We start from the raw sequence: 27,234 nt of genomic DNA, 5'->3' as shown, positions 1-27,234 counted from the left end.
AATATAATCAATAAAATATACTTATAAAAAATTAAAAAATAAAACAATTAAAAAAAATAAAATTAGGGCAGGCAGCCATAAAGAGAAGAGAAGCCACACGGTCTAATAAAGGTGTGCAGACGGGAGTTGGCTAGAAGGTTTGGGGTGTAAGGGAGAAGCCACAAGGTTTGCAGAGAGAGTCTGCCATGAGGTCTGGAGTAAGAAAGAGGAGACCGCTGGGAAACCTGCCTGGAGAACTCAGTGACACGCCTGATGAGGCTGGAATTGCGGGGACCTGCCTAACCAAGTGCGGATTAGTCAGAGATGCCTGAAATGCTGAACTGTGACCAGGAACACTGAGCCGTGGACTTCTGCTTTTCTGAAAGATGGTACCTCTGACTGGCATATTCTGAAACGGACCTGGTTTGGCAGTGGGAGGCAGTACTATTTTGGGGTGTTTTAAAGGGTGTGCGACAAAACGGTAGAAACTCGCCATTATTCTGAGTCTGTAAAACTTAAATAGCCCCCCTTTCCTTTTCCACCAAACTTTTGTACTGAGGGTCAGGCTTCTTGGCAGTGGGCAATTAGCCCCCACAGCTGTTCCAGAACAGCATAGGCTGGGATTCTGTAACATTAGGTTGTTTCCTTTTCTTTAAGAAAAAAATCCATGTTAAATATCTTTGAAATAAACCTCTATGCAACACTGGTTCCTTTCTTAATATAAATTTTTAGAAGATTTATTGGGGCAAAGGTTTTGAATGCCTTCAAATTCTTGACTATATTGTCAAACTGCATCCCCAAAAAGCTACACTAATTTACCTTCCCATTAGCAGTAGGTGATGCTCAACATAGGATATTTTAATTATATTGATTTAAAAATGCGGTTCTATGGAAAGTAACCTCACAGAGATAGCTGATCATAAAATTCGTAACTGGGCAGGTCATGGTGGGCAGCTATCCCCCAGGCCTATAACTTAGTTAATGAAAGGTTTTAAGCTAGCCCTCTCCATTGTTCTCGTGCATCTAGGTTAACACACTTTTTTTCCCTTTATTATATTTCATTGTTCAATTACAGGTGTCCCAATTTTTCCTCCATTTCTCTCCCTTGCCCCACCCCTCAACCCCTCCCACAGTCAATCCCCACCCTGTTGTCCATGTCCAGGGGTCCTTTATACTTGTTCCTTTACTAGACCCTTCCCCTTCTTTCCCCCCTTATTCCCTTCCCCACTCCCCTCTGGTTGCTGTCAGTTTGTTCCTTATTTCCATGGCTCTGGTTCTATTTTGCTCATTTGTTTTGTTCATTAGGTTCCAATTATAAGTGAGATCATGTGGTATGTGTCTTCCCCAGCCTGGCTTATTTCTCTTAGAATAATACTCTCCAGTTCCATCCAGGGTGAAGGGTAAATAAGCCTTAACCACCCTCAAGAATGCACATAATCTTGTTAACTATCCTGTAATCCAGTTCCTACCTTGCTTTTTCCTACCTCCATGTAATCTTCTTACATTACCTCCTTAATCTAAAATGCATAAATGAAGCTGTGAAACGTTTATTCTCCAGAGCATTTGAGATGTTGCTTCCCAGCTTATGTCATCAGTTTGACTCAAATAAATTAATAAAAATTCTCTACAGGTTTGGATGTTTCTTATATCAACAAAAACTTTCCCAATATGGTGGGGGAAAATTGAACTGGTATTTCTTTATCAGAAAGGCTGAATACTATTCATTTTTATTTCTCTTGTTCTGGTATTACTATTAACATTGTTATATTAATCTACATTTCTGGGCTAACAACATATGCTCAAAATCATTTAGTAATTGAAAGAACTCAGAAAATCAAATTTACTTTTTAGGATGAATTTGTTTCTTTTCAACCAAATTTTAGCAGTACAATTTTCTTGGTATAAAAGCAAATTAGCCCTGACTGGTGTAGCTCAGTTGGTTGGGCATCATCCTGCAAACCTAAAGGGCAGTTCAATTTCCAGTCAGGGCACATGCCTGGGTTGTGGTCCAGGTCCTCAGGTCGGGGCATGTGAGAGGCAACTGGTGGATGTTTCTCTTGCACATCAGTGTTCCTCTCCCTCTCTCCTTCCCTTCCTCTCTCTCTAAAAATAAATAAAAACTGGTTTAAAAAAGCAAATTAGACATGCTCCACAATATTCTAGAATGAGGTAGGAAATATTTTAATAATCTCAGCATCTTTAACCAATAAGAGATGATCATGAATTTCTGAAAATGAGCACCTAAATGAGGCACCTTTTGCTGCCTTCCATGTGTTTGTGAGAGAAGAGTGTTTTCTACAATAAATTTATAATTATTTCTCAAACACCTGTGATTTGCATTCATATACAAAATTCACCTAGACATTTCACAAATAATCTGAGTATACATTTAGAAGCAAATCCATGAATGGGGCATTTTAAGTGACACTATGCTAGCATAAATAGTTCTACTTGCATGGTTCTGCTTGAATGGAGGTAAGCTAGAAGTTACTTTGTCAAGTTAAATCCACAGTGAAAAGTAAGGTAGAGCCTTGTGTATTAAGCATTTTATTCTGGATTCTTTTGCTTGTTTAGATAGCTCATTCAGAGTTGACATAAGATCTATCTACTTAAAATATGAAATTGGATGACCTTTCATTATCAGCTATGTGATCTTAATAGTTAGATGATTTACTCCCTTCTTCTTTGGTTAAAAAAAAAAACAGAATAATAAAAAATAAAACCTCTAAAACACTAAGCAAGCACTAAAATAAAACAGGCTATTGAAATGTGGGTTTCCAGTGCATTTACATATTTTTAAAAACTCACATCCCACAGAAACAGACTCATAGATACAGAGAACAGACTGATGATTGCCAGAGGGAAGGGAGTGGGAGAACTTGGTGAAAAAAGTGAAGAGATTGAGAAGTACAGATTGGTAGTTACAGAACAGTCATGGGGATGCAAATTGCAGCATAGGGGATATGGTCAGTAATATTGTAATAACTACACATGGTGCTAGCTGGGTACTTGAAATGTCAGGGAGAACACTTTGTAAAATATATGATTGTCTAACCATAATGCTGTACACCTGAAAATAATACAAAATAATATTGAATGTAAACTTTAATAAAAATACAAGTAAATAAAAATTTAAAAAATTGTTTAAGGTTCTAACTTGCAGGAAAGTCTTTCCAAAGGAACAGTATATACTAGTGCCACAAAGGAAGTACTCTTTATATATTTTTTAACATTTTTTGTCTCTTCTCTAAAATATCCTTAAGGCAGGTTATGTCACATGCAATATTAAATGGATTCTTTCAATTTATCTGAATTCACCATTATTCATGAAATAATGACTAATCTAAATAACTTGTTTCAGCCAATAGATTTCATTTCCCTTAAATGCAGCCTCTAAAGAATATTTTTATACAAAATGTGAAAACTGAGTGATCTGAATTTTCCTGACCCAAATTTGTCTCAAAGGCTACAAGGTAGATGGTAATTGTAAAGTGCAGCCAGAGAACCAGGTTCTGAACAACATAAAGCAGATGAGACTGGTGATAACAAAAATAACTAATATTTTCTGGACACTCCCTATAATACAGGCTCTGTTCTAAAGTTTTTATGTAAATGAATTCCCTAAATTCTTTTATTACAACCCTATAAGGTAGGTTTCATCATTAGTTCCATTTTACAGATGAGGAATCTGAGGCACAAGGAAGTTTGTTAACTTGCCCAAGTTGAAATGACTAGTCAAAAGTAACAGATACGGGATTCAAACTGAAGTAGTTCTGTTTCAGAACCAAGGACTATATCACCATTGCAGAAGTCTGCCTTTCCTGCTACATAGTTGTAAGGTGCAGGCCATCCACTGTTAGAACTTAGAAAATGAAGGGCTTCCAGACATTTTTGCCTAGTTTTTTCCCATTACCTTTCCATTCTACCTTTGAAACACAGCTTTGGTCACCTTTTAAAGAGTCAGATGTCATCTGTAGTGAAGTCAATTCATACAGTATAAAATGGTACAGCTGGCAGACTTTATTTTGCATCTTTTGACTCTAAGGCAGCGATAAAATATAAGATAATAACCACACTGTCAGAGGGTTTAAGATCCAGTTGGGAAAATAGATTACCCGAGATAAAAGCTCTTTTTCATTCTTTTTAAACCTAACAACACGTTCCTCATAATACTCACATGGCATTTATCTCTTATTATAGGATGACTGCCTTGCAAACCATGTTTCTTGATGATGAAAATATCTTACTTAAACACTAACTTCTGATAGAAACCTGACCCTAAACACAAAAAATAATAGTTTTTCATCAAGTATATTGGTCTTAATACTTTAGCAACATGGGATCTGCCCGATTATGCCCCGAACAGAAATCCACAAACTCCTGTAAGGAGCAAATTCAGGCAGACAAGGAGCTGAATAGTACATGATTGTTGCTATTAAACAATGTTTCTTCAATTACTAACACTGATATTTTAAGCAGATAACAAAAATATGCACTATAATCCTTAAGACATGTTTTACTATGTCCAAGTTTGAGTGTCTAGCACAATAGCTGATTTCTCCATGAGTATGCTGAACAATTATCAATTTCCAGAAACTATGATAAAGTCAATTTCAGCACATGCTTACATGTCTAAACTTTTAAAAAGTTTTTGGTATCACCCAGAGGAGAATTTAATGAGTTACACAGCATAATCAACCACATCGAAAGTCCCAATATATTTGCTTGCACAAGAAGCACAAGTGAGGTGATTTTATTGAAACAATGATGCTTCATTAACTTCTAGGAGATAAAGGCAACCAAAGTAAGATCATCATTTGCCAATAACTGAGGCATACCAGTTAGAAAATGCATACCTTACCAGTAACTAATGGTGTTTGTGAGTAGAATATAGTCCCAATGGAATTCCAACTAACATTTGAGATAGACCTTCAATCTGCATCATAGTAGTTTTTTCCAAATGGTACAACTGGCCTTAATTAGATGTGGCAATACCTGACTCTAGGGGCCCCTCTTAGCAGAAACAATGATGACAAAAAGTAAAAAAAAAAAAAAGAGATGTGTCACTACGCCATCAGTGTTTTGCCCAGTCATTACTGTCTTGCACGCAGGATTCTGTCAAAAGGTAAATAACTCCATTCATCAGCAGTCTAAAAGCAAGAAAACATTCCTATGAACTGTTTTTGATAAGAGTTATTACTGTAGACACACCATTCATTGTTGATTATTATAATAATATTTACTACAGCACATACAGTCAGTGGAAAAGAGAAATGAATCTTAGTTGTTCAATATATGAATATACAAATGAAATAAACAAATTCCCTTTTAATTATTTATTTTTAAGGCCTACTCTAGTAGTGAAGAAAAAATTAAAAGTACTTCTCTTTTCTTATCAAACTTGAAGTAGACTAGAAGAAGGACAAGATATATAATAGTTTTAAAAAGTCTCCTGTTTCTCTGACAATTGGGTTTCTAGAATTGAAGTCAAATTTCCTCAGGCCTTAAGACTTCATTTCTAGACTGAGGAAGCCACTGAAAAAAGGGAGCCAGGAAGAAGCCAATATCTCCATACAGATTATTCCTCTTTATCCAGGAGTTAATTATCTTACTCTTACTTATTGGATCATTTATCCAAAATTAATTCAATGTAATATAGATTGAATGGCCTGTGCACGGCATGGCGATCCCACTACCTGCCTTGTGGTTATTTTACTCTTCTACTAGCAAGTGGGCAAACTCAATGAGAAAAAGAAGTCCATATTTCAAAGATGTTGGATAGTTGAGCAAGGTGACCACATTGGCTAAGATGAGAATTGGAGATTTTCCATGAAATTTCAATTCATTGCACCCTTCTATCTCCCATTAGATTGGATAACTGGGAGTTGACGGTATTTTCACTAGAATTTATTATGAAAATACTATTGGAATGTCATGTTGACCAGATCCTTCTACAGAAAGTCTGTTTGGCTGCTAAAACCTGACCTGAATATGTCTCTGGCTAAAATCATCCCTGACATGTCATCTGGCATACGACTTTGGGGAAAATCAAAGCTTTTGTTCAAAAAAGCAATTATTCTTCCTATCAACACTTCAGTTGTGCAAATCTCTGCTAAAGAAGGTTTACTTTCTGTTTGGTGACAAATTCAATTTATAGACTTCCTTACAAGATGGCAGTATAGGTAAACATGAATTGCCTCCCCAAACAACCACATCAAAATTCCAACTAAACTATAGAACAACCATTATTCAGACCCACAAGAAATAGAAATGAATGGAAGTCTTACAACTATGCCATCAATGTTTTGCCCAATCATTACTGTCTAGCACCCAGGACTGATAGCACATCAAGACTGGTAGAAGGGGCAGAGACACAGAACAGGCTGGTCCCATACCCATGTGTAGTAGATAAAAATTGGGAGGGATATCTCAGGAGTGAGGGGTCCCATCCGTACACCAGGCTTCCCAGCCCAGGGTTTCAGTGCCAGGAAGATAAGGGATAACTTCTGGCTATAAAAACCAGTGGGGATTGAGGCTGTGGAAGACAGAAACTGCTGGTCCCCTAGGCAGTTCCTCTTAAAGGGCCCACAGGACTTACTTAGATTCACTCCCTTTGAGTTCCAGCACGAGACAGTAGAGTGAAAGATATCAGAGACATATGGGAGGGACTGAATTGTCCAGCATCAGGGTGAGAACTGGGAGCAGCTTTCTCCCAGACATAAGAGCTGGCAGAGGCCATTTTTCCTTTCTGAGCCCTCCCACCAGAGGGCCACAGAGCTGGAAGATGGGTGTCATATCTGAGACTCCATCAACTTGGCTCACACTGTTTGCCACACCCTGGTGATTCTCTGAGGCCCTGCCCCCATTCAACTTTCAGGCCCACCCAGGCTGTTTCCAGTGGCTTTTCCATATGAATGGCTTACCTTGGCCCATGTTTCACATTTTCCTAAATTCTTTCAAACAAGCAGCATCTGGCTTCAGCAAGCCCCATACCTCTTGCTAAAAGGCCACAAGCTCAACACCAGCAGCAGACAGCCTTGGTTCACAGCCTGGCTTCTCCTGGGCACCTCCAAGTCCAGCACAAGTAGCAGTCATCTTCAGATCACTTTGTTGCTAATTCTGTTTGACTCCAGACAGAATACAGGCAGTGGCTGACCTTAGATGTGCAAAGAGCAATTAAGGCTCAATTACAAGAGGAGAGTGTACACACCCCACAGAGCAGGTGCACCTTGAGTACCAAGCTTGGGTAATAAAGGCGGTTGTGCCACTGGACCCTAGAGGACACCTACTATATTAAGCCACTCTATCAAGCCTGGGAGACTTAGTAGCTCTAACTACTACATAGAAACAAACACAGGGAGGCTGCAAAAATGAGGAGACAAAGAAACATGACCCAAATAAAAGGACAGAACAAGAAAACTCTAAATGAGTTCATCATCACCAAACCAGTTTTATATGAAATGCTGAAGTGTCTTCTTCAAATAGAACAAGATTGAAAACTGTGAACAATAAAATGGCAATAAATACATATCTATCAACAATTGGTTCTAAAAAACAAAATAAACAAACAAGCAGAACAGAACAGAATTATAGATACAGAGAATGTTTTTAGGTTGCCAGATAGGAGGGGTGTCAGGGAGATGGTTGAAAAGGTGAAGGTATTAAGAGGTACAAATTGGTAGTTATAGAATAGTCATGGGGATATAAAGTACAGCATAGGGAACAGAGTTGCCAAAGAACATAAACACATGACCCATGGTTATGGATAATAGTTTGAGGATTGTCTGAGAGAGTGGGGGGCTGAGTGGAGGGAGACAAAGGGGAAATTTTGAGGACAGCTGTAATATCGTAAACAATAAAATATAATTTTAAAAAATGAACACCTTCTGCCTTGGCTGCTGTAGCTCAGTAGATTGAGTTCTGGCCTGAGAACCAAAAAGTCACTGGTTCGATTCCCAGTCTGGGCACATGCCTGGGATGTAGGCCAAGTTCCCAGTTGGGGGCATACTAGTGGCAACCTATTGATGTATCTATCACATATTGATGTTTCTCTCCCTCTCTTTTTCCTTCTCTTCTCTAAAAATAAATAAATAAAATCTTTTTTAAAATGAGCACCTTCAAGAAAAAGAGAATTCAAGTTGTGCTCTTGAACTTTTCACAACAGAATCAACACTATATCATTGCAACTGGTGTCTAAAACACCTAGCTTTAACTTCAGACAACATGGCATCTATCTCCACTACAAGTGCATTTTAGAGAATCAGTTGTGATTTGACATAATAAACCAAAATTCTTACAAGACTGCTTCACTTTTGTAAAATAATACATATGTATAGCTGAGCATAGAAAAAGAGACTAGAAGTATATTACCAGTTAACTATGGTTATCCTTGCATGTTGAGATTACCAGTAATTTTTGTTTTCCATATACTTTTATGTATTTTATGAATGTTTAATGATGAACACTTATTTTAAAATAAAAAAATTATGTTAATATAAAGCTTGCTTAGGGTATCTGATAATTGACAATCCATTCTACTAGACATATTAAACATCTATTTATTTAATATTTCCATATTCTAACCTTCTATTAGCTTAGGTCATGTAAAGGTAAAGTACCTGGACGATATTTCCTTAGCACTTGTATAGAGACCTTAATTGAGTTATAATTTAATACATGCCCTCTTCCTTTATAGGGGGTCAATATAAAAATGTCAAAGAATTCTCTTTTCTTCTATGAAAACAATGTTACAGATAGTGCCCTTACACCACCCAGAATGTGCTTTATTCAGACATCCTATAATCAATACTGTTTGAGTAGGTGGAAAGTGGGAAATATATTTCTGTATATGAAATTGTAATCTTCTCTTGTCCACAGGTCCGAAGTTTCTTTTTCTATCCTTCTGGGAAGCACAAGCCAAATTTAGACTGCTAATACTACATATACCAAACCCAGTGTTAAAAATACCTACTCTTTCTACTTTCTTCATATGGCCTCTATTTTGTTTCATTTTTAAAAACATTATCTTACGGGAGGGAGAAGATGGCGGAGGAGTGAGGGGACGTTGCGTTTTCAGGCTCCCAAGACCCGTCTGCAGTTTGGGCTAATTGCAGACAGAACATCTCAGTGAGCAGCTGGACACTGGCAGGACTCGAGCCATGGCACTGCTGGATTAGAGAAAATCCATCTGGGAACAACCTGTTTAGTGAGGATAGTGGACGAAAAGGGGACGAAATGGGACTCCTGACTGGGGCGGCTGCCCGAGCTGCAGCTGGAAGTACACAAAGGCTTTTTGGTGACCACAGGCTACCCCGGAGAGGAGTCGGGAGGAGAGCGGATCTCTGCCTGCTGGCAGAGATGGGACTCGACCAAGCGGCATTGGCGCTGAAGGACAGGAGACAGCGTGCTCCCGGGCAAGTGAGAGCATAACTCTCCTTTATATTTTTCTATAGTGGATGGTGGAGAGGGGAGGAAAGTTTGGGGGTGGTAGGCCATTCTTGAGGAGCGCAGGCGCAGAGGCGCGCTCATCCACTCCCCAACCCTACCCTTGGGTCCCGGGGGCGCGCATAGGGAAGTGCTCTCATTCACTGGCCCAGGTGTGTGGGGCCGTGAGTCCAGACGTCCCTCGGACACTCCCCAATGGACATAAGATCAGTGCCCCAACGGGCACAGGGAGGGTCCACTGAACACAAAGAGGACCATGCACAGACACCCCTAGCCAGCTCCCGTGGGCACTGAGCCCCAGGCGGGAAAGCAGACCGCAAGCGCAGGCTCTGTTCGTGCCCACCCAGACGGGTGAGGGAAGGTGGGCGGCTGCAGCACGGGAACAGCAGGTGGCAACGACTCACAGATGCTCACTTCCACTGAGCACAAGTGTCCGGGGCCCCGCCCTAAGAGGTGAGAGACCAACTCCCAGAGCTTGGCTCAGCGGGACTAAGGGCACCGGCGCATGAGTGCGAAAACACCTCAGCCCGGGGACAATAGGCACCAATTGCGGGGCAAGCTATCAGGCCGCCTGCGCGTGCAGGGACACGCGCGCGGGGACACCTCAGCGCGAACGCAGAAACACCTTGGCCCAGCAACAATAGGCGCCAATCGCGGGGCAGGGGCATGTGCGCAAGGACACCTCAGCTGGCTCCAGCGGGCAGCAAGGGAACTCGCCGTGCCGGCAACCCCGGGCGCACACCATTGCGGCAACCGCGGAAGCACACCAGTGTTGCAAGGAACAAGAACCTCTGAACCGGCACACTAGACCAGCTGCGGACGCAGAAAAAGAAGGCGACACACCAAGGCTAAAACGGAGTATAAACATCCTTTTTTTATTTCACTTTTTTTTTTTTTGCTCTTTCTTCTTTCTTTCTTCTTTATTCTTTCTTTTCTTTCTTTCTTTCTTTCTTCTTTTCTTTCTTCTTTTTTCTTGGGATTTTATTTTTTTAATTTTTTAAATTTTTTCTTCTTTTTTCCTTCTTTCTTTCTTTTTTCTTTTCTCTTTTTCTTTCTTTCTTCTTTTTTTGTTGGTTTTTTTTCCCTTCCAAAAGAAAAACAAACTTTATCGCAAACGTGTTGCATATAACCTCTCCTTCTCATCCTTTCCCTTCAATCGTTGTTTGTTTCTGTGTCTAGTTTAGCCCTCCTATCACTTTAAATAATAGAATATAATTACTATATAAACCCAATACAATACAATCCCACTTTCTTACTATATTATGCATTATTCCATCCTTTTCTTCTATTTTTATTAACATACAATGTAAATATTACCTACTGGCTTGCATAGTCTCAACTATTATTAATCTATCACCCCCTCTATCAAAAATTATATTTTTCCTCCCTAAAAACAAATCTTATCTATTCTTCTTATAGTATAAAAGCTCTAATCTCTTTACATTTATATTAATATGGGCTCGTTGGCAGACGATAACGGGATAGAGGGTGGGGGTATTTTTTGAGGGTGTGGGTCTCCTGCCTGGGCTGTGGGTTTATGTTTTTAACAGCATCTCCACAAAACAACTCAAGACAAAGTGGATAGAGTGACTCCCAACCAACTACCAGAAGGAAGATCCTACCAAAGAACATCTGAAATATAACCAGACAGCATAAACAAACGACATAAAGGGTAACTCAAGAACATCAGGCTCAGGATATCAAAGAGACTGCACCACTGAAACCCCCAGATCTCCCATAAAGAATCTCATACCACAAAGGAGGGAAGTCAAAGCAGGCCATCCCCCCCCCCAAAAAAAATAAATAAAAACAAAAAAAAAGAATCCAACATGGTAAGATGCAAAAATAACTCCTCAATGAAAAAAAAAAGAGGAATCCTCAGAAAGAGAGATAGATGAAATAGACATAGCCCAAATGTCAGACATGGAATTCAAAACAACGGTGGTAAAGAAGCTCAATATACTCAACATCCTTAAAAACAACTATGACAACCTCCAAGGAGGTTACCAGCAGCTCCAAGAAAATTACAGGGAACTTGCAGAGAACTACACCAGCATAAAAAAAGACATAGAAATTGTTAACAAGAACGAGGAAGAACTGAAGAATTCAATCTATGAACTGAAAAACACAATAGAATCATTCAAAAGCAGCCTAAACGAAGCAGAGGATCGGATTAGTGAGTTAGAAGATAATGTAGAGAAAAACTCCCAGACAATACAGCAAAATGAAAAAAATATTGAAAAAATATGAACAAGATGTAAGGGAATTACAGGATAGCATGATAAGAAATAATATCAGGATAATCAGAATTAGAGAGGGAGAAGAAAAGGAGCATGGAATTGAAAAACTGATAGGAGAAATAGTGACAGAAAATTTTCCGAACCTGACGAGAGAAAAAGTTATACAAGTTCAGGAAGTACAGAGAGTTCCAATGAAGAGGAACCTCCAAAAACCCACTCCAAGGCATATCATAATTAAAATGGCAACATTTCAAGACAAAGAGAGAATCCTAAAAGCAGCAAGAGAAAAGCAGCAAATAACATACAAGGGAGCTCCGATAAGGCTATCAACTGATTTCTCAACAGAAACATTACAAGCCAGAAGGGAATGGTCAAAAATATTTCAAGCAATGAAAAACAAAGGCCTACAACCAAGAATACTCTACCCAGCAAGGCTCTCATTCAAAATAGAAGGTGAAATAAGGACTTTCTCAGACAAAGGAAGACTGAAAGAATACATCTCCACCAAACCAGCATTGCGAGAGATGCTAAAGGGTGTGTTCTAAGAAAAAAGAAGGAAAGAACAAGAGAGGAGAGGAACAGAGGTCCAAAGGGAAATGAATAAATACATGTCAATAATAACGTTAAATGTAAATGGATTAAATGCTCCAATTAAAAGACATAGGGTAATGGAATGGATAAGAAAACAGGACCCACATATTTACTGTCTGCAAGAAACACACCTCAAAACAAAAGATTTACACAGACTGAAAGTAAAGGGATATAAGAAAATCTTCCAAGCAAACGGACCGGAAAAAAAAGTCGGGGTAGCAGTCCTCATATCAGAAAAAAACGGATTGCAAAGCAAGGGCAATAAAAAGAGACAAAGAAGGACATTTCATAATACTTAAAGGAACAATCCATCAAGAAGATATAACACTGATAAACATATATGCACCCAACATAGGAGCACCCAAACACATAAAGCAAATACTAGAAGACCACAAGAAGGATATCAACAACAACACACTCATAGTAGGGGACTTCAACACTCCATATCAACAATAGACAGATCATCCAAGCAAAGAAACACCAAGGATATACAGGCATTGAACAACACACTAAACCACATGGACCTAACTGATATATATAGAACTTTCCACCCCAAAGAAGCAAAATATACATTCTTTTCAAATGCACATGGGACATTTTCAAAGATAGACCACATGATAGGACACAAAACAAGCCTCAACAAATTCAAGAAAATTGAAATCATATCAAGCATCTTTTCAGATCACAATGCCTTGAAACTAGAAATCAACCTCAGAGAAAAAAAATCAAAGACACCCAAACTCATGGAGATTGAATAACATGCTATTAAACAATGAATGGATTAACAATGACATCAAAAAAGAAATTAAGAAATTTCTAGAAACTAATGATAATCAGCACACAACAGCCCAAAACCTGTGGGACACAGCAAAAGCAGTCCTGAGAGGGAAGTTCATAGCAATAAAGGCATATCTGAAAAGGGTAGAAGAATCTCAAATAAAAAACCTAACCATAAAGCTACAAGAACTAGAACAACAACAACAAAAAGCCTAGGGCAAGAAGAAGGAACGAAATCATCAAGATCAGGGCACGACTAAATGACATAGAGACTAAACAAACAATCCAAAAGATCAACAAAACTAGGAGCTGGTTCTTCGAAAAATAAACAAAATCGACAAGCCTCTAGCCAGTCTTATCAAGAAAAAAAGAGAGAAGACGCAAATAAACAAAATCAGAAATGAAAGAGGAGAAATCACGACTGATACCTCAGAAATACAAATGATACTTAGAAATTACTACAGACAACTGTATGGCAAGAAATTTGACAATCTAGAACAAATCGACAAATTTCTAGAAACATACAACCTTCCAAAACTGAATCAAGAAGTAGAAAGTCTCAACAGACCAATAACAAAGAAGGAAATTGAAACAGTAATCCAAAATCTCCCTGCACACAAAAGCCCTGGACCGGATGGCTTCACAGGCGAATTCTACAAAACATTCAGGGAAGAACTAATTCCTATCTTCCTCAAACTGTTCCGAAAAATCCAAGAAGAGGAAAAAATCCCAAACTCTTTCTATGAAGCCAGTATTACCCTAATCCCAAAACCAGCTCAAGACACAACAAAGAAAGAAAACTACAGGCCAATATCACTAATGAACATAGATGCTAAAATCCTCAATAAAATATTGGCAAACAGGATCCAGAAATACACCAAAAAGATCATACATCACGATCAAGTGGGCTTCATTCCAGGGATACAGGGATGGTTTAATATTCGCAAATCAATAAATATAATACATCACCTAAACAAAATGAAAGACAAAAATCACATGATCATATCAATAGATGCAGAAAAAGCATTTGATAAAGTACAACACCCATTTATGATGAAAACACTCAGCAAAATGGGAATAGAGGGAGCATACCTTAACATAATTAAGGCTATATATGAGAAGCCTGAGGCCAACATCATACTCAATGGACAAAAACTAAAAGTATTCCCCCTGAATTCAGGAACTAGACAAGGTTGTCCTTAGACAAGGTTGTCCACTCTCTCCACTCCTTTTCAACAGTGTTGGAAGTCCTAGCCACAGCAATCAGACAAGAAAAAGAAATAAAAGAAATAAAATAAAATTAAATTGGGAAAGAGGAAGTAAAACTTTCATTATATGCAGATAACATGATAGTATACCTAGAAGATCCTATAAACTCCACTAAAAGACTACTCGATATAATAAGTGAATTTGGCAAAATAGCAGGGTACAAAATAAATATACAGAAATCCAAGGCATTTCTGTACACCAACAATAAAATATCAGCGACAGAAACAAAAAGAAAATACCATTTACTATAGCAACAAGAAAAATAAAGTACCTAGGAGTAAACATATCCAAAGAGATAAAAGACCTGTATTCTGAAAATTACATAACATTGAAGAAAGAAATTAAGGAAGATACAAATAAATGGAAGCAAATACCATGTTCTTGGATGGGAAGAATCAACATCATCAAAATGGCCATACTACCCAAAGCAATTTACAGATTCAATGCAATCCCTATTAAAACACCAATGACATATTTCACAGACCTAGAACAAATACTCCATGAATTCATATGGAACCAAAAAAGACCCCGAATAGCAAAAGCAATCTTGAGATGGAAGAACACAGCAGGAGGAATCACAACACCAGATATTAAACAATACTACAAAGCCACTGTGATCAAAACAGTCTGGTACTGGCATAAGAACAGACATATAGATCAGTGGAACAGAATATAGAGTCCAGAAATAAACCCAGGCCTCTATAGTCAACTAATATTTGATAAAGGTGGTAGGAACATAAAATGGAGTGAGAAGAGCCTCTTTAACAAATGGTGCTGGGAGAACTGGATAGGGACCTGCAAAAAAATGAAACTAGACCACCAACTTACACCACACACAAGAATAAACTCAAGATGGATCAAAGACTTAAAATGTAAGCTGTGACACCATAAAAGTCCTAGAGGAAAACATAGGCAAGAAAATATCAGATATCTCACGTAACAATTTCTTCATGGATACATCTCCTAAAGCAAGAGAAATAAAGGAAAAAATAAATAAATGGGATTACTTCAAACTAAAGAGTTTCTGCTCATCAAAAGAAAACATCAGCAAGATGAAAAGGAAACCAACCATATGGGAAAACATATTTGCCAATGACATCACAGACAAGGGACTGATTTCCAAAATATATAAAGAGCTGATACGACTCAACATGAAGAAAACAAACAACCCAATTAAAAAATGGGTAAAGGACCTGAACAAACACTTCTCCGAAGAGGACATACAGAAGGTCCATAGACACATGAAAAAATGCTCAACATCATTAGCCATCAGGGAGATGAAAATAAAAACCACAATGAGATACCACTTTACACCAGTCAGAATGGCCATCATCAACAAATCAACAAACAACAAGTGCTGGTGAGGATGTGGAAAAACGGGAACCCTACTGCACTGTTGGTGGGAATGCAGACTGGTGCAGCCACTATGGAAAACAGTATGGAATTACCTCAAAAGATTAAAAATTGAACTGCCTTTTGAACCAGCGACTCCACTACTAGGTTTATACCCAAAGAATCTTAAAACACCAATTCAAAAGAACTTATGCAGCCCTATGTTCATTGCAGCACTGTTTACAATAGCTAAGTGCTGGAAACAACCTAAGTGCCCATCTGTAGATGAATGCATCAAAAAACTGTGGTACATTTACACAATGGAATACTATGTAGCAGAAAGAAAGAAGGAACTCCTGCCATTTGCAACAACATGGATGGAACTAGAAAGAATTTTGCTCAGTGAAATAAGCCAGGCAAAGAAAGAAAAATACCATATGATATCACCTAATACAAGAAACTGACGAACAACACAAACAAACGAACTAAATAGAACAAAGAGCAGAATAGCAGTCAATAGGGGGGAGTGAGGAGGGAGAAAAGGGGGATAAATAAGGGAAGGGTTTAGTCAAAGAACATATAAATGACTCATGGACATGGACAATGGGGAAGGATATGATCACGGGAGAGGGGGTGGTTTGGGTGGGGGAGAGAAATTGGGAGAAAAGGGGACAAATGTAATTGAAAAACCAAAAATAAAAATAAATAAAAATTAAAAAAAACATTACTTTACAACAATTCTTTGACATACAACCTGTATCTAATATTTGTATAAGCAAACAGGTTATAAATCTTAAATGAATAAAATACTCTTTACAATGATCTTGTGACAAAGTCCAGGTGTGCCCCAAGTACCTAAAGTAAGAGCCTTGGTTTCCCTTGTTTCACCTCTGCAGCCTCTATTCTGGCATCTTTTAGTTTGCTGTTTAGGAAGAAAGAATTCCTTTCAGTTTATAAATATAGAATATTCAATGCAGAGAGCACAAATGACTCAACCAATACCACACAGCAAGCAACAGAAGTGACCAGACCAGGTCTCCTAATTTAAAGCACAGTTTTCTTTCCATTAGACTGAGGACATTCTAATCCTACTTAGAAGTCAGGGAAGTATAAGGAACATGAACATAAAGGTACATATTTTTAACCTCCCTCACAAATTTCCCTTGGCTTAACTTATTTAAGTTCATGAAAAACTTTAGTAGTACTCTCTGGCTTTTAACTTCCACATGGCATATTGTCTCTCTTAGGAATTCTGCTTACAAAGTTCTTTATGCAATTGCTTGGATCATCTCTTACGGGTTAACTGGCTGCCATGTGTAAAGGAGTAGGCTTCTATTAAAAAGGATAAACTGGCTTCCTCAGAGAATTGCTAGAGGCAAATTGATGTAGTGAACAAAACACTAGAGACCCGGGTTTTAGGTCTGGTCCTGGCTGGGGCTTGCTGTATACCCTGTACAAAGCCATATGACCTCACTGGTTTTCTAGTTTCTCATCTAAAAACTAAGGGGTTAATATTACTTGGCTTTCAAGAGAGTTACTCTAATAACTACCACTTGCTGAAAACTAACTAGGTGTCATCCACTTTTTCAAAGTACTTGGTATACACAATCTCATTTATTCTTCAAATGCCCATGTTGATGGTCCTTATGTTTCTATTTACCCCACTGTACTGATAAGAAAATTAAAGCTGGAGATATTACATGAAATTCACAAAATAAGTAAGAAAGTCATGGAGCTGGGGTTTTGATCTAAGTGAACTCCAGAGCCTCCACACCCAACCCCACTCCCTCCCCTACATAAAAAATAATAATGTACTTTGAAAAGCATTAAGCTTTCTAATTTAAATATATTCTTTCTTCTATTTCAACCTACTTAAATTTCTAAGACATGAACAGGTCTACTCTTTTGCTTGCTTCTTTCTATTATCAAATAATCACCTCAAATGTCAAAGTGAGAATCTGGATGGCGAAAACTCAAGTCTGTCTGATTGGTTTTAACAATAGACAGAGAAGCTCTGGGTAGGCACCACAAGGCGATGCTTCATATGTCTGAAAGTTTTCTAAGTGTCTTCTTCCTCCCTTACACCTTCTGGCAGCTTATCCTTCCTGAAAAATCCAGAGGCCCATCTTCTGTCTAATGTGAATGTTGGAAATTTTTCTCATGAAGAGATAAATGGGTGAGTATCTAGTCCCTTGGAAGATCCAGCTAACTCACCTTGAAATCAGTAACGGACTCTGTAAAGTACATGTGCAATTCCTCTCCCTAGAACCTTTGCCAGACTTGACACAGGCTAGTCCATTCAAAATACATAACTGAATATTCCTAACAACTCATTCTTCCACCTCACTTTGATTAATAGTTCATTACCTAAGTTAGAGCTGCCAAGAGACAAACTCTTTAGCCCATTTGTCCCATATTTGCATGAATGTTATGCATTAAATGTTACACTCCTTTGAACTTCAAAAGAGCTTCCTGGCCTCTTTGACTAGAACTTTAACAACAGAGCATAATGGAGTTATAGAAAAATGTTTTCCCAGTTAAAGACTTCAAACCTTGCTGATTCTGGATAGTAAATTTTTATATAAGCCACAAATGGCTCATTCACCCACTGCAATGCATTATCAGTATTTCCTGGGTTCCTGAGCCTACCTTCCCTCCTAAAAGGGCAACTGTAGTTATGGCTAATTAGCTATTAGCAAGTGGCAGCACCCATCTCAACATTTCCTTGCGAAAACAACTATCCACAAATACAGCCTTTTTTTCCAAGACCTCTTCAAATTTTCATCAATTGAATGAATATCTTTGACCATAATAGCACCCCCCTTCATTTGACCCTGGTACCCCAAAAAGAAAACAGGCTGCAGTGCACCTTCCTTGATCTAAAAGCTTATATTATAACTATCTTGTGAAAGATAAAAGTACCCTGGCTTCCTTGGGTAAAATGATGTCTGGCAACAAGGAGAGATGTGAAGGTTTGTTCCCCTCACAGTTACATGTTTCCTGAAGTTTCTCTAGGTTTTTCTTAGTTGAAAAGATACCCTTTTTCCTTCTTCCACTCTCATACCTATCCTAATTTATTATAGAACAGGACAGTAATATATGGGAATGGAGATATTCTTTTACTTTAAAGGGCTTTTCTCCTGTTGTAAAAGTAATCCTTGCTAATTGTGAAAACTTTGGAATACACAGAAGCACAAAGATGAACAAAAATAACATTCATGAACCTACCACCCAGAGATAAAAAATTGGCTCCATATTACATACCATACATGAATATGAATTTCAGATGGAATAGAGAATTATGGGTAAAACCCAAAATTATGGAAGCAGTAGAAGAATGTACAAAGAGATGGAGTTGAAAAGACCTCCCCAGGAATAAGAAATTCAGAAGCCATAAAGGAAATGAATGACAGCTTTGACCATACACACACACACACACACACACACACGCACACACTATTCTTTATGAAAAAATTCAACTTAAAGTTTAAAGGCAATGGCAGGCAGTGAAAATGATATTTGAAATGTAAAAAGTAAATTTGAAGTAATAAAATGTTAATAAATAAGTTTTTGTCAATGAGATAAGCAACCCAACTTAAAAATAGGCAATTCACTGAAGAAATGCAACTGTATTAAAAAATAATTGAAAAGATTCTCCAGCCCTGGCCAAGTAGCTCAGTTAGTGTGTTGTCCTTATACACCAAAGTTGTGGGTTTGATTCCTAGTCAGAGCACATACAAGAGTCAACCAATGAATGCATCAATAAGTGGAACAACAAACCAATTTCTTTCTCTCCCTTCCTCTTCCAAAACCATTAAATAAAATGGTCCTGTTACAGAAAATATCACAGCAAACTAAAATGTAGTTTTCCCTAGTATATTTGTCCTAAAATACAAGATTAACAATACTTTGAAAATTCGAAGAATTGTAATAGGACAACAATAAAAAAGAGACTCTTCAGAAATAATACTTTCAGTGAAGGAATTAGAAATGAACACTTATTACAAAGATGGTAGGAGTATGAGTTGATAGAACTGTTTTGGAGGACAATTTGACAGGATTTACATGATTAAAATTGAACATAAGCTTTGACCTAATAATTCCTCACAAATACTTGCCTAAGTGCCTAAAGGTGTTCATTAATACTTTATTTGTAATAGAAAAAACTGAAAACATCCAAACTCCTACAAATAGGGACTGGCTAAATAAATCATGGTACGCTTACACAACTGGAAACTACGAAGGCATTAGAAAAAAATATGGTACTGTTGTATTGCAATGTTTTGGCATGGAAAGACGTCCTAGACACATTGCTGAATAAAAGCACAGAAAAAGACATTTGTCTCATTTTTGTACATGGAAAAAAAAACCTATAGACATATAAGTTTATTTTTATAACACAGAGAAAAGTTTGGAAGAACACATAGCAAACTGTTATTAATGGCTACCTCTGGGAAGTGGGATGGGGGTTGTGGGATATACATTCTTTATAAAGCTCAGATATTTTCATATAGTTTTGTAAAATAAGTGTTATTAATTTTATAATATAACAAATTTTAAAAGTTAATATAAGTATTTTTCAGGACTATCAAAATTTCAATAAGCAGGTTTTTAATGATTGCATGATAGTACATTACATAGATCATTTATGTAATCATTCCCCAGTGGATTGATATTTCCACTGCTTCTAATTTCTCATTGTTCGAGCTGCAGTATAAGCCCTGTACAGGTAGTGTGTGTGTGTGTGTGTGTGTGTGTGTGTGTGTGTGTGTGTGTGTGTGTGTGTAGGCAACATATATAGGGTATATACTTTGAGATTTTCCTTTTAGTAGAGATAAGTTTGCACATGTCTTTGAGATACTTAGCTTTGATGTGGCTACACGGAATGATGCTGGATGGTTCATCCAAGGAATAATCATGACCTTAGCTTCATCCTCTGATCATAAGTCTGAAACACCAAACCAAAACTGGTACCCTAGGTCATGTGTTACATAATCATTTTGACAGCAACTGAATATCAAAAGAGCTTGGGACAAATTCATAGGCAGTAGGGAATGTTAAGAAGTGTTTGGTTTGTAAATAGTTTTTAATTTGTAGTTTTCTTTGGTTTGTCAACTAAGCTCTACATCGCATGGACAATATTCCTTAATTCTTCATAAATATGGAAGGCTTCCCAAAAGAGAAGGTCTTCTAGGAGTTACACGCTTTCCCCGTGATGCCATCAGTAACAGGGCATAAGGAAAGTTTCTTCCTAAGAGAAAGGATTTTAAACCCATTTGATGGTGGGCTGAACTGAGCTAAGCTAAGAATAAATGGGCAACTTTTGTATCAGGCCCACTAAAATCAAGGAGGACTTCTAGAAAAGAAGAGATCCAAAAGACTACATTCAAGTGGAAGAAGAAGGTTGTTTAAGGAATATAAGGGGAGAGGCTGATCCAAGCTTCCCTACTGAAATCACAGCCTGCTAAACTTGCTGTTATGGCCCAATCATACTAGATATCACCATACATCACATCTATTTAAAAGCCTGATCAAAATTGCTATTTTCCCCAAGAAGACGACTAAATTTACTATGAAAATCATAGTAGTACAGAAGCACACACAAAACAATGGAATAGACTTGACATGACACTGTTCCGCCTGTCAACAAACCTCATGCCTAATATATGTAACTTATGCTGATAAAGGAGATCAATGTTTAAATGATGGGCTTCAGATGTTGCTTCAGCTCTTACCAAGAATATTTTCACAGTTTCTTCTCATGAATAGGTTCAGTGGAGCAAAGAATGCCCTTCTTGGACCAGTTCCACTTTGTGCTTCTTTTCATACAACAAAAAAGGGGAACTAAAGCTATGGCTTTTCTTTCAAATTTGGAGCAATTTTCCACGTAAGAGGTGGCTGCATGTGGCCCAAAGAAGGTGAGGCTCATACTGTGTGAAGGCAGTAGAAAGCTCCTAACAAGAGCAGGGATGTCAATGGTATTCATAAATCTCCCAATGTGGTGGCAAAGAGGGTTAATTATCCCCCCTTCCTACCATTCTGCTTTCTCCACCATGTTAACCCATCACACAGATCATTGACTTTCTAGAAATATTCCCTGGCTTTGCAGGGAATTATTCCTTTCAATAAATGGCATCCAATTTGCTCATAGTCCCTGGAATCTCAATTTCCTCAAAGAATTTTTCATCTGAATCCAGTTCATGTGAAAGTTTTTCCCTTCTCTCTCTCTTTTTTTTTTTTTTTTTTTTTTTTGGCATAAGGGAATAGGCACAGCCCAATCCACTTTTTCTTTTTTTGTGTTATTCCTTTTCATAAACTGAAAACCTTTGTTGAAGAGTCTGAAATTTGGGAAAAAATCCAGCTCATCTCTCAGATATTTCTAGAGCTACATAAAATGGAATGAGATTTGTACAGTTTAGAACAGGAAAAGGAAAATAGGCTAATATGTCATGTGTTCTATGAGATGAAAACTATATGATAATCAGAAAAACATCCCCAAATTTAGTAGACCTGATTCAAATTTTTTTCTTTTATCAACTCATGTATAAACCAGTAACATTCACTTTCTTCTCCTGGAATAATGGCATGGCCACATTTGGACTACATCACAATCAACACAGATTATAACCACATTTTCAGAGAAATTACAAGAGAGTATCTTGTTTTTTAAACTTGAGACACTTACGTTTTACTTGCTCTGTTTTGCTTCCTTCTAGGAAAAGAAAGACCAGCAACAAGGTAAGGATGTATTTTATTCCTCCCATTTTCCACTTTTTTCTCTTTCTGGCCACTGATAAAGGTAACTCAAAACTTTCAGGGCCTGAAGTAGTCAAACTGTTGGGAAGGAAGCAGAAAGAAGACTTAAGAGAGAGCCTCTGAAAGTGATGGAGATCACTGATGCTTCTAACTTGCTAGGGGAAAAAAAACTTTGAAGAATTTAAATAAGTGCAAGCATTGTTTTCCTGTGTAAGAAAGACAAGTCACCTCTTCTCTCCTGCCTTGCAAAGATTGTGAGGAAGAATTTAAGCTGATGAACATGCATTCCTGTTCAATGCTAAGGCTGAATCCTAACAGGCAAGTCATAGAGATATAAAAATAAAATTTTAAATCCTCCTTTCTAAAGGAATTAAAGTTGATTTCTCAAGAGATTTTCTTTGGGAGAAGGGAAATTGAGGTTTTTAAAACAGCTACTTTGGCAAACTAGATAAAAATAATAGGCATGAGACCCAAACAATTTTTGAAATGAAAGTTAACTAATCTTAGTTTCAAGACTACTGTTTTATTAATTCTTCAGGGATCAAGCACAAATTGACCAGTGTTTCTCCTGTATCTTCCATTGGATCTATAAGGCTCTTCAGTTTGGCTTACTTATGTTGCAGACATAGATGTAATTAGCAAATGGATGAAATTAAATACCTGAATGGTTCAGGCATATTGTGAAATGGAAACTTAAATGGGCCACTTTTCAGGGAATTTAGGCAAAATCAAATAGGTAATGTGTTCACATTTCACCAAAATGAGACTTACATTTCCAGTCTAAGGGGTAGAAGTCTTAAATATTTTGAGCTTTCAAACACATAAAGTTTGCTGCAGTTCACCTCCAGTCACAGGTCATTTTCATAGGCTTTAGAGTTTGCAAAACTCTTCCAGTTGGTAATTTGAAAATAAATATTTAAGTATTCAAGAAATACCACATTTCAATCTGGGGCTAACTCTGGATGGGAATTCAGCTCATTGATCTTTTCAGAGGGTTCACCTTAAGTATAGTATAAAGAGCTGGCAGGAATGCAAGATGATCATTCTGGAGAACTGAATTGTCTTTGGGCCGTGGTGTGTATACCACAGCTCCTACTTTAAGCACTCTGAAGTTGCTTGGATAACTGAAAATACATTGCTTCAAATTATGAATATGTAACCAAAGAATAACTAATCATAGAGAATAATTTGTGCCATCAATCAAGATTTGCAGTACCATTCTGCCTTCTCTACCTCCTCCGTGCTACTTAAACAAAAACTAAATTCTCCTAGGACATGTTCTTAGCCTGCCAAAGGTCTGGGTTCTGAGGTTTTGGTCCCCTCTGTGAGTTTGTGGTCCATCTTCAATTACTCAGAATATGTCTGTCTTCTGAGAGCTACCAGGTTCCCTTGAAGCAATCATGTGCATGAACAGTGGGGAGGTTCTTCCTAAGTATACCTTAATAAGTTTATCCCCCAAGCCTCCAAAGGAGAAAGATTTTTTAAACCACTGAAATCCAATTTATCACAATCACATATAGATCTCAAGCCTCCAAAGGAGAAAGATTTTTTAAACCACTGAAATCCAATTTATCACAATCACATATAGATCTCAGGAGGTATTTTTCTCAAACCACATTTTTCAGGCCTCCCATGCAAGAACCACAAGGCTATTTTCCTTGTACAATGGTTGGGCTATTCGGTGAACAGTAGCATTGCTTCATAACTCAAGCTGGCAAGAAAACGGCTTTTAGATTTTTTTTTTTTTTTTTTTGCTTTTATTGGGTCCTAATTAATGTTATGAGCAAATAGAAAAGTTGGTGACGATAGAGCAAGTTATCACTTTTGGTGTTCCAGTCATTTGTGTGGCCTCCCAGGCTGTGATGAACAACATCAGAAAACTAATTGTTTTATAAATCTTCACTTTTGAATTACAAGATTTTGAAGTCTTGCCTTTGTATTCTGTGAAGAAACATAAACTGAGAAGAGTTCCCTCTCCAAGTCTCCTCGCCATTCAATTTTCCTTTATCTCTTTTAGTTTTTCTTTTGGGAAACTGGGCGGTGCAAGACACTTATTGGGACTGTAGCAATAAACACAGGCAAGCATTTCTCAGCAAACATGCCAACTCTTACACTTGCAAAGAGCCAAACTATCCTTAATTTTTCAAGTTATACTTTGACCCAGTTAACTGGAGTTATTTCTGCATTAACTCTCTGTCTGCTTCACACAAGCTGTTGTGCCATTTAACTTGTACTAGTTCTTTTACTGGTTACTTAGAAATGAAGTCATTGACATGTTTTGGGGGGATCCAGACCAGAACAAAAAACAACAAAGAAAACAAAACCCTGCAACTGACACTGGGGTGGGGAGAGGAAGAGTGGGCTTTACCAGAGAAAAACATGCCAGAATCTAAAGAAATGTGTAGATTCAGGTGGGTCCACAAAACAAGCATTTGCTTTGTTCATTTGCATCAGCAAAGGGGCCAAGTTCTCCTTGCTCAGCTGTAACTTGCAACGCAATCTGGGCCATCAAGTTGTCAGGAGCCTGTCCATTTTCAGAAGAGGTCTCCTGGGTAGAACAGAACCAAAGAGACATTCTTAAAGGAAGGTTAAGGGCTGAGCACATGCCAGCCAGTTCTTCACGCCCCAATGTCTCTTTAATCCTCCCTGAGAGGTTTGATGGACCTTGTAATCTCACATTCGCTATCATCTGTGGGACAGCCTCCAGGGTAGCAATTCTTTTTCTGACAACAAGAAGACACTGCAGTCTCAGGCATTGTTGGCTAACATCTTCTCCCCACTCTACCTCCCAACAAGAAAAGCTCAGTTCATTGGTGGTGAATTGCCACTGAAAAATGGCAGTTCCAACCCTGGGTGTCTCTTAGAGTCAGGGCTTTCATTGCTACTTACTAATGACAAACAATGCCTTACAAAACACCTTGTTATAATTTCATTTTAACCCCCACAACAACCCCAGGCACCCTGGAGCCTAGAGAATTCAATTGCTTATTCTCATAAAGTTAGTGGCAGGGCCATGGGGACTGCAAGGCAGGCTTTCCATGCCCCGAACTCTGGCAATACTACATTGCTTCCAGAGCCTAGCGTCTCAAACTCTGATACCAGTGGTTTCAGTTGAAAAACGAGGCAACTGTCCAGAGTCTAGAGGAGCCTCTCCTCCATCCTTCCCTGTTTCATTAACTTTAGCATGTATTAATCCCCCACTGGTCCAGGGCATTTCAGCAAGTGAGAAAAAAAGGCTCAGGACACGCTCGATAACTAAGGAGATTGCAAAACCCGTTAGGTAACTTCCCGATCGGACTCCTAAAGCACCAGAGCATGGAAATACGCAAGCTGAGTAGGGAGTGGAGAGTGCGGAGTTCGAATCCACAGTCCCCAATCTGCCTCGGTGCGGCACCTGAGCCTCACTCTACCCCGGCCACTGGCAGCTGGACCCTAAAGCAAATTGGGATGGCAGGTCGAGAGTTTGGGGCACTCTCGGGGAAATTTCAAGAGCCGCTCATGCCAGCAGAAGATACCCCACCTGTGCAAAGGCTGGAAAGGACGGTCAGGGAAGTAGGCGCCGGGCACTGCTCACTGACCTGTTGACTGGACCCCTCGGTCTTCCACGGGTACACACGCTCTGAGCTCCCCAGGGCGCTCCTCCGAGGTCTGTGGCTCGCAGGTTGTGGCGAGAACTAGAGTGCGCGCGAGGGGGGCGGGGGGACCCAAAAGTGGGTGGGAGGAAAAACATCACCGCCCTCACACCACGAGGGAGCAGCGGATCGCTTGGCTCCCGGGGGCAGAGCCAAGGCTAGGGAGCTGGCGTCCTGGGGCTACCTGCCCGCCCGCTCCCCACTTGGCCAGCGAGGCCGGCCCCTAGGCACAGGCGGGAACTCCGCAAGCGCGCAGCCGCTGCCAGCCGGCACCCCTTCTCCAGTCCGGACCCCTTTTATGCCCTGGTACAACTGCTTTATTCCTGCTCCCCACACCCGAAAGTTAAGAAATCAGGAGAAAGTGATAGGCTCAGCCGGCGATTTGGCCATCACGCAGCGCCCCCACTGCACCCCCCCCTCCTCTGGCTAACCAAGCTTTGGGGTCTTAAAGGGACCGCACATCTCCTCTGGCCCTTCCTTCTCCTCTGAGAGGGATACGCTTAAGAGCTCACCACCTCGCGCGCCCACCGTGAGACCTTAGCTAACCTCCGCCTGGAACCCTGCACCCCTCTTCTCAGGCACAATGGCCTCTCTGGGTGCATACACCTGGTCTGGTCCTTAGCTGGTGCACAGGACACAGGACGAGCTAGCCTAGCAAATTATGGCCTACCATGCTGCTTATCATTTCGAGGCGTTTCCCAAATCCCCACTGCAGCCAATGAAGTGATAAGCATTGGTGTACTTAAAGGCAGGGTGGAGATGGGTGTGTGTGTCGAGAAAGAGGGGACGACTTAGAAATCTATTTTCTCACACAAAGAGGGCTTCTAGGCCCCACCGAAAGGACCTCTATGATCACTAAAGGTCTTGAAGCAAACTTGTAATGACCCACCATAGCCTCCACTGTTTTAGTAGCCCCTACGACTCTGAGTTGGGTCAAGAACCCAACTCGGCAATCACAATAGCACTGCTGATGCCTTGTGAGCTTGAGACAGACTATTCCAAATTTGTGTTTATTCAGTGAGCAATATTTACAAAGAATTATCATAGACTTCTAAGGCCTGACAGTGCTGTTTTAACAGGCAGTACCCATTTTACATTAAGTCCCTAAACTTGGAGGAGAGCTTCAGGGCTTTTCTTCCCAGGACATGAAACTGGATAATATTGATATCCCTAACATTGGTATACCATTTTATGATTTACATAATACACTCAAA

The 27,234-nt window shown here is 39.0% G+C and overlaps 1 protein-coding gene across 1 annotated transcript in view; it reads right to left on the bottom strand.

Annotated features, from left to right (window-relative positions):
* CHRDL1 (chordin like 1) overlaps positions 1-26,386 on the bottom strand; it is a 149,967-nt gene extending 123,581 nt beyond the window's left edge. Inside the window, exons 1-2 of the mRNA XM_090263977.1 lie at positions 25,967-26,386; positions 22,318-22,466 (exon numbers count right to left, since the gene is read on the bottom strand). Of these exons, the coding sequence (XP_090120103.1) occupies positions 22,318-22,466; positions 25,967-26,118 (301 nt within the window). The 5' untranslated portion in view covers positions 26,119-26,386. The remainder of the gene's footprint in view (positions 1-22,317; positions 22,467-25,966) is intronic.
* Positions 26,387-27,234: the final 848 nt, after the last annotated feature.

The sequence above is a fragment of the Furipterus horrens genome, unplaced genomic scaffold (genome assembly GCF_987537825.1).
Source record: "Furipterus horrens unplaced genomic scaffold, mFurHor1.1.pri manual_scaffold_17, whole genome shotgun sequence".
In the NCBI taxonomy this organism is placed as follows: Eukaryota; Metazoa; Chordata; class Mammalia; order Chiroptera; family Furipteridae; genus Furipterus; species Furipterus horrens.
This window is presented reverse-complemented; position numbering and strand designations above follow the sequence as displayed.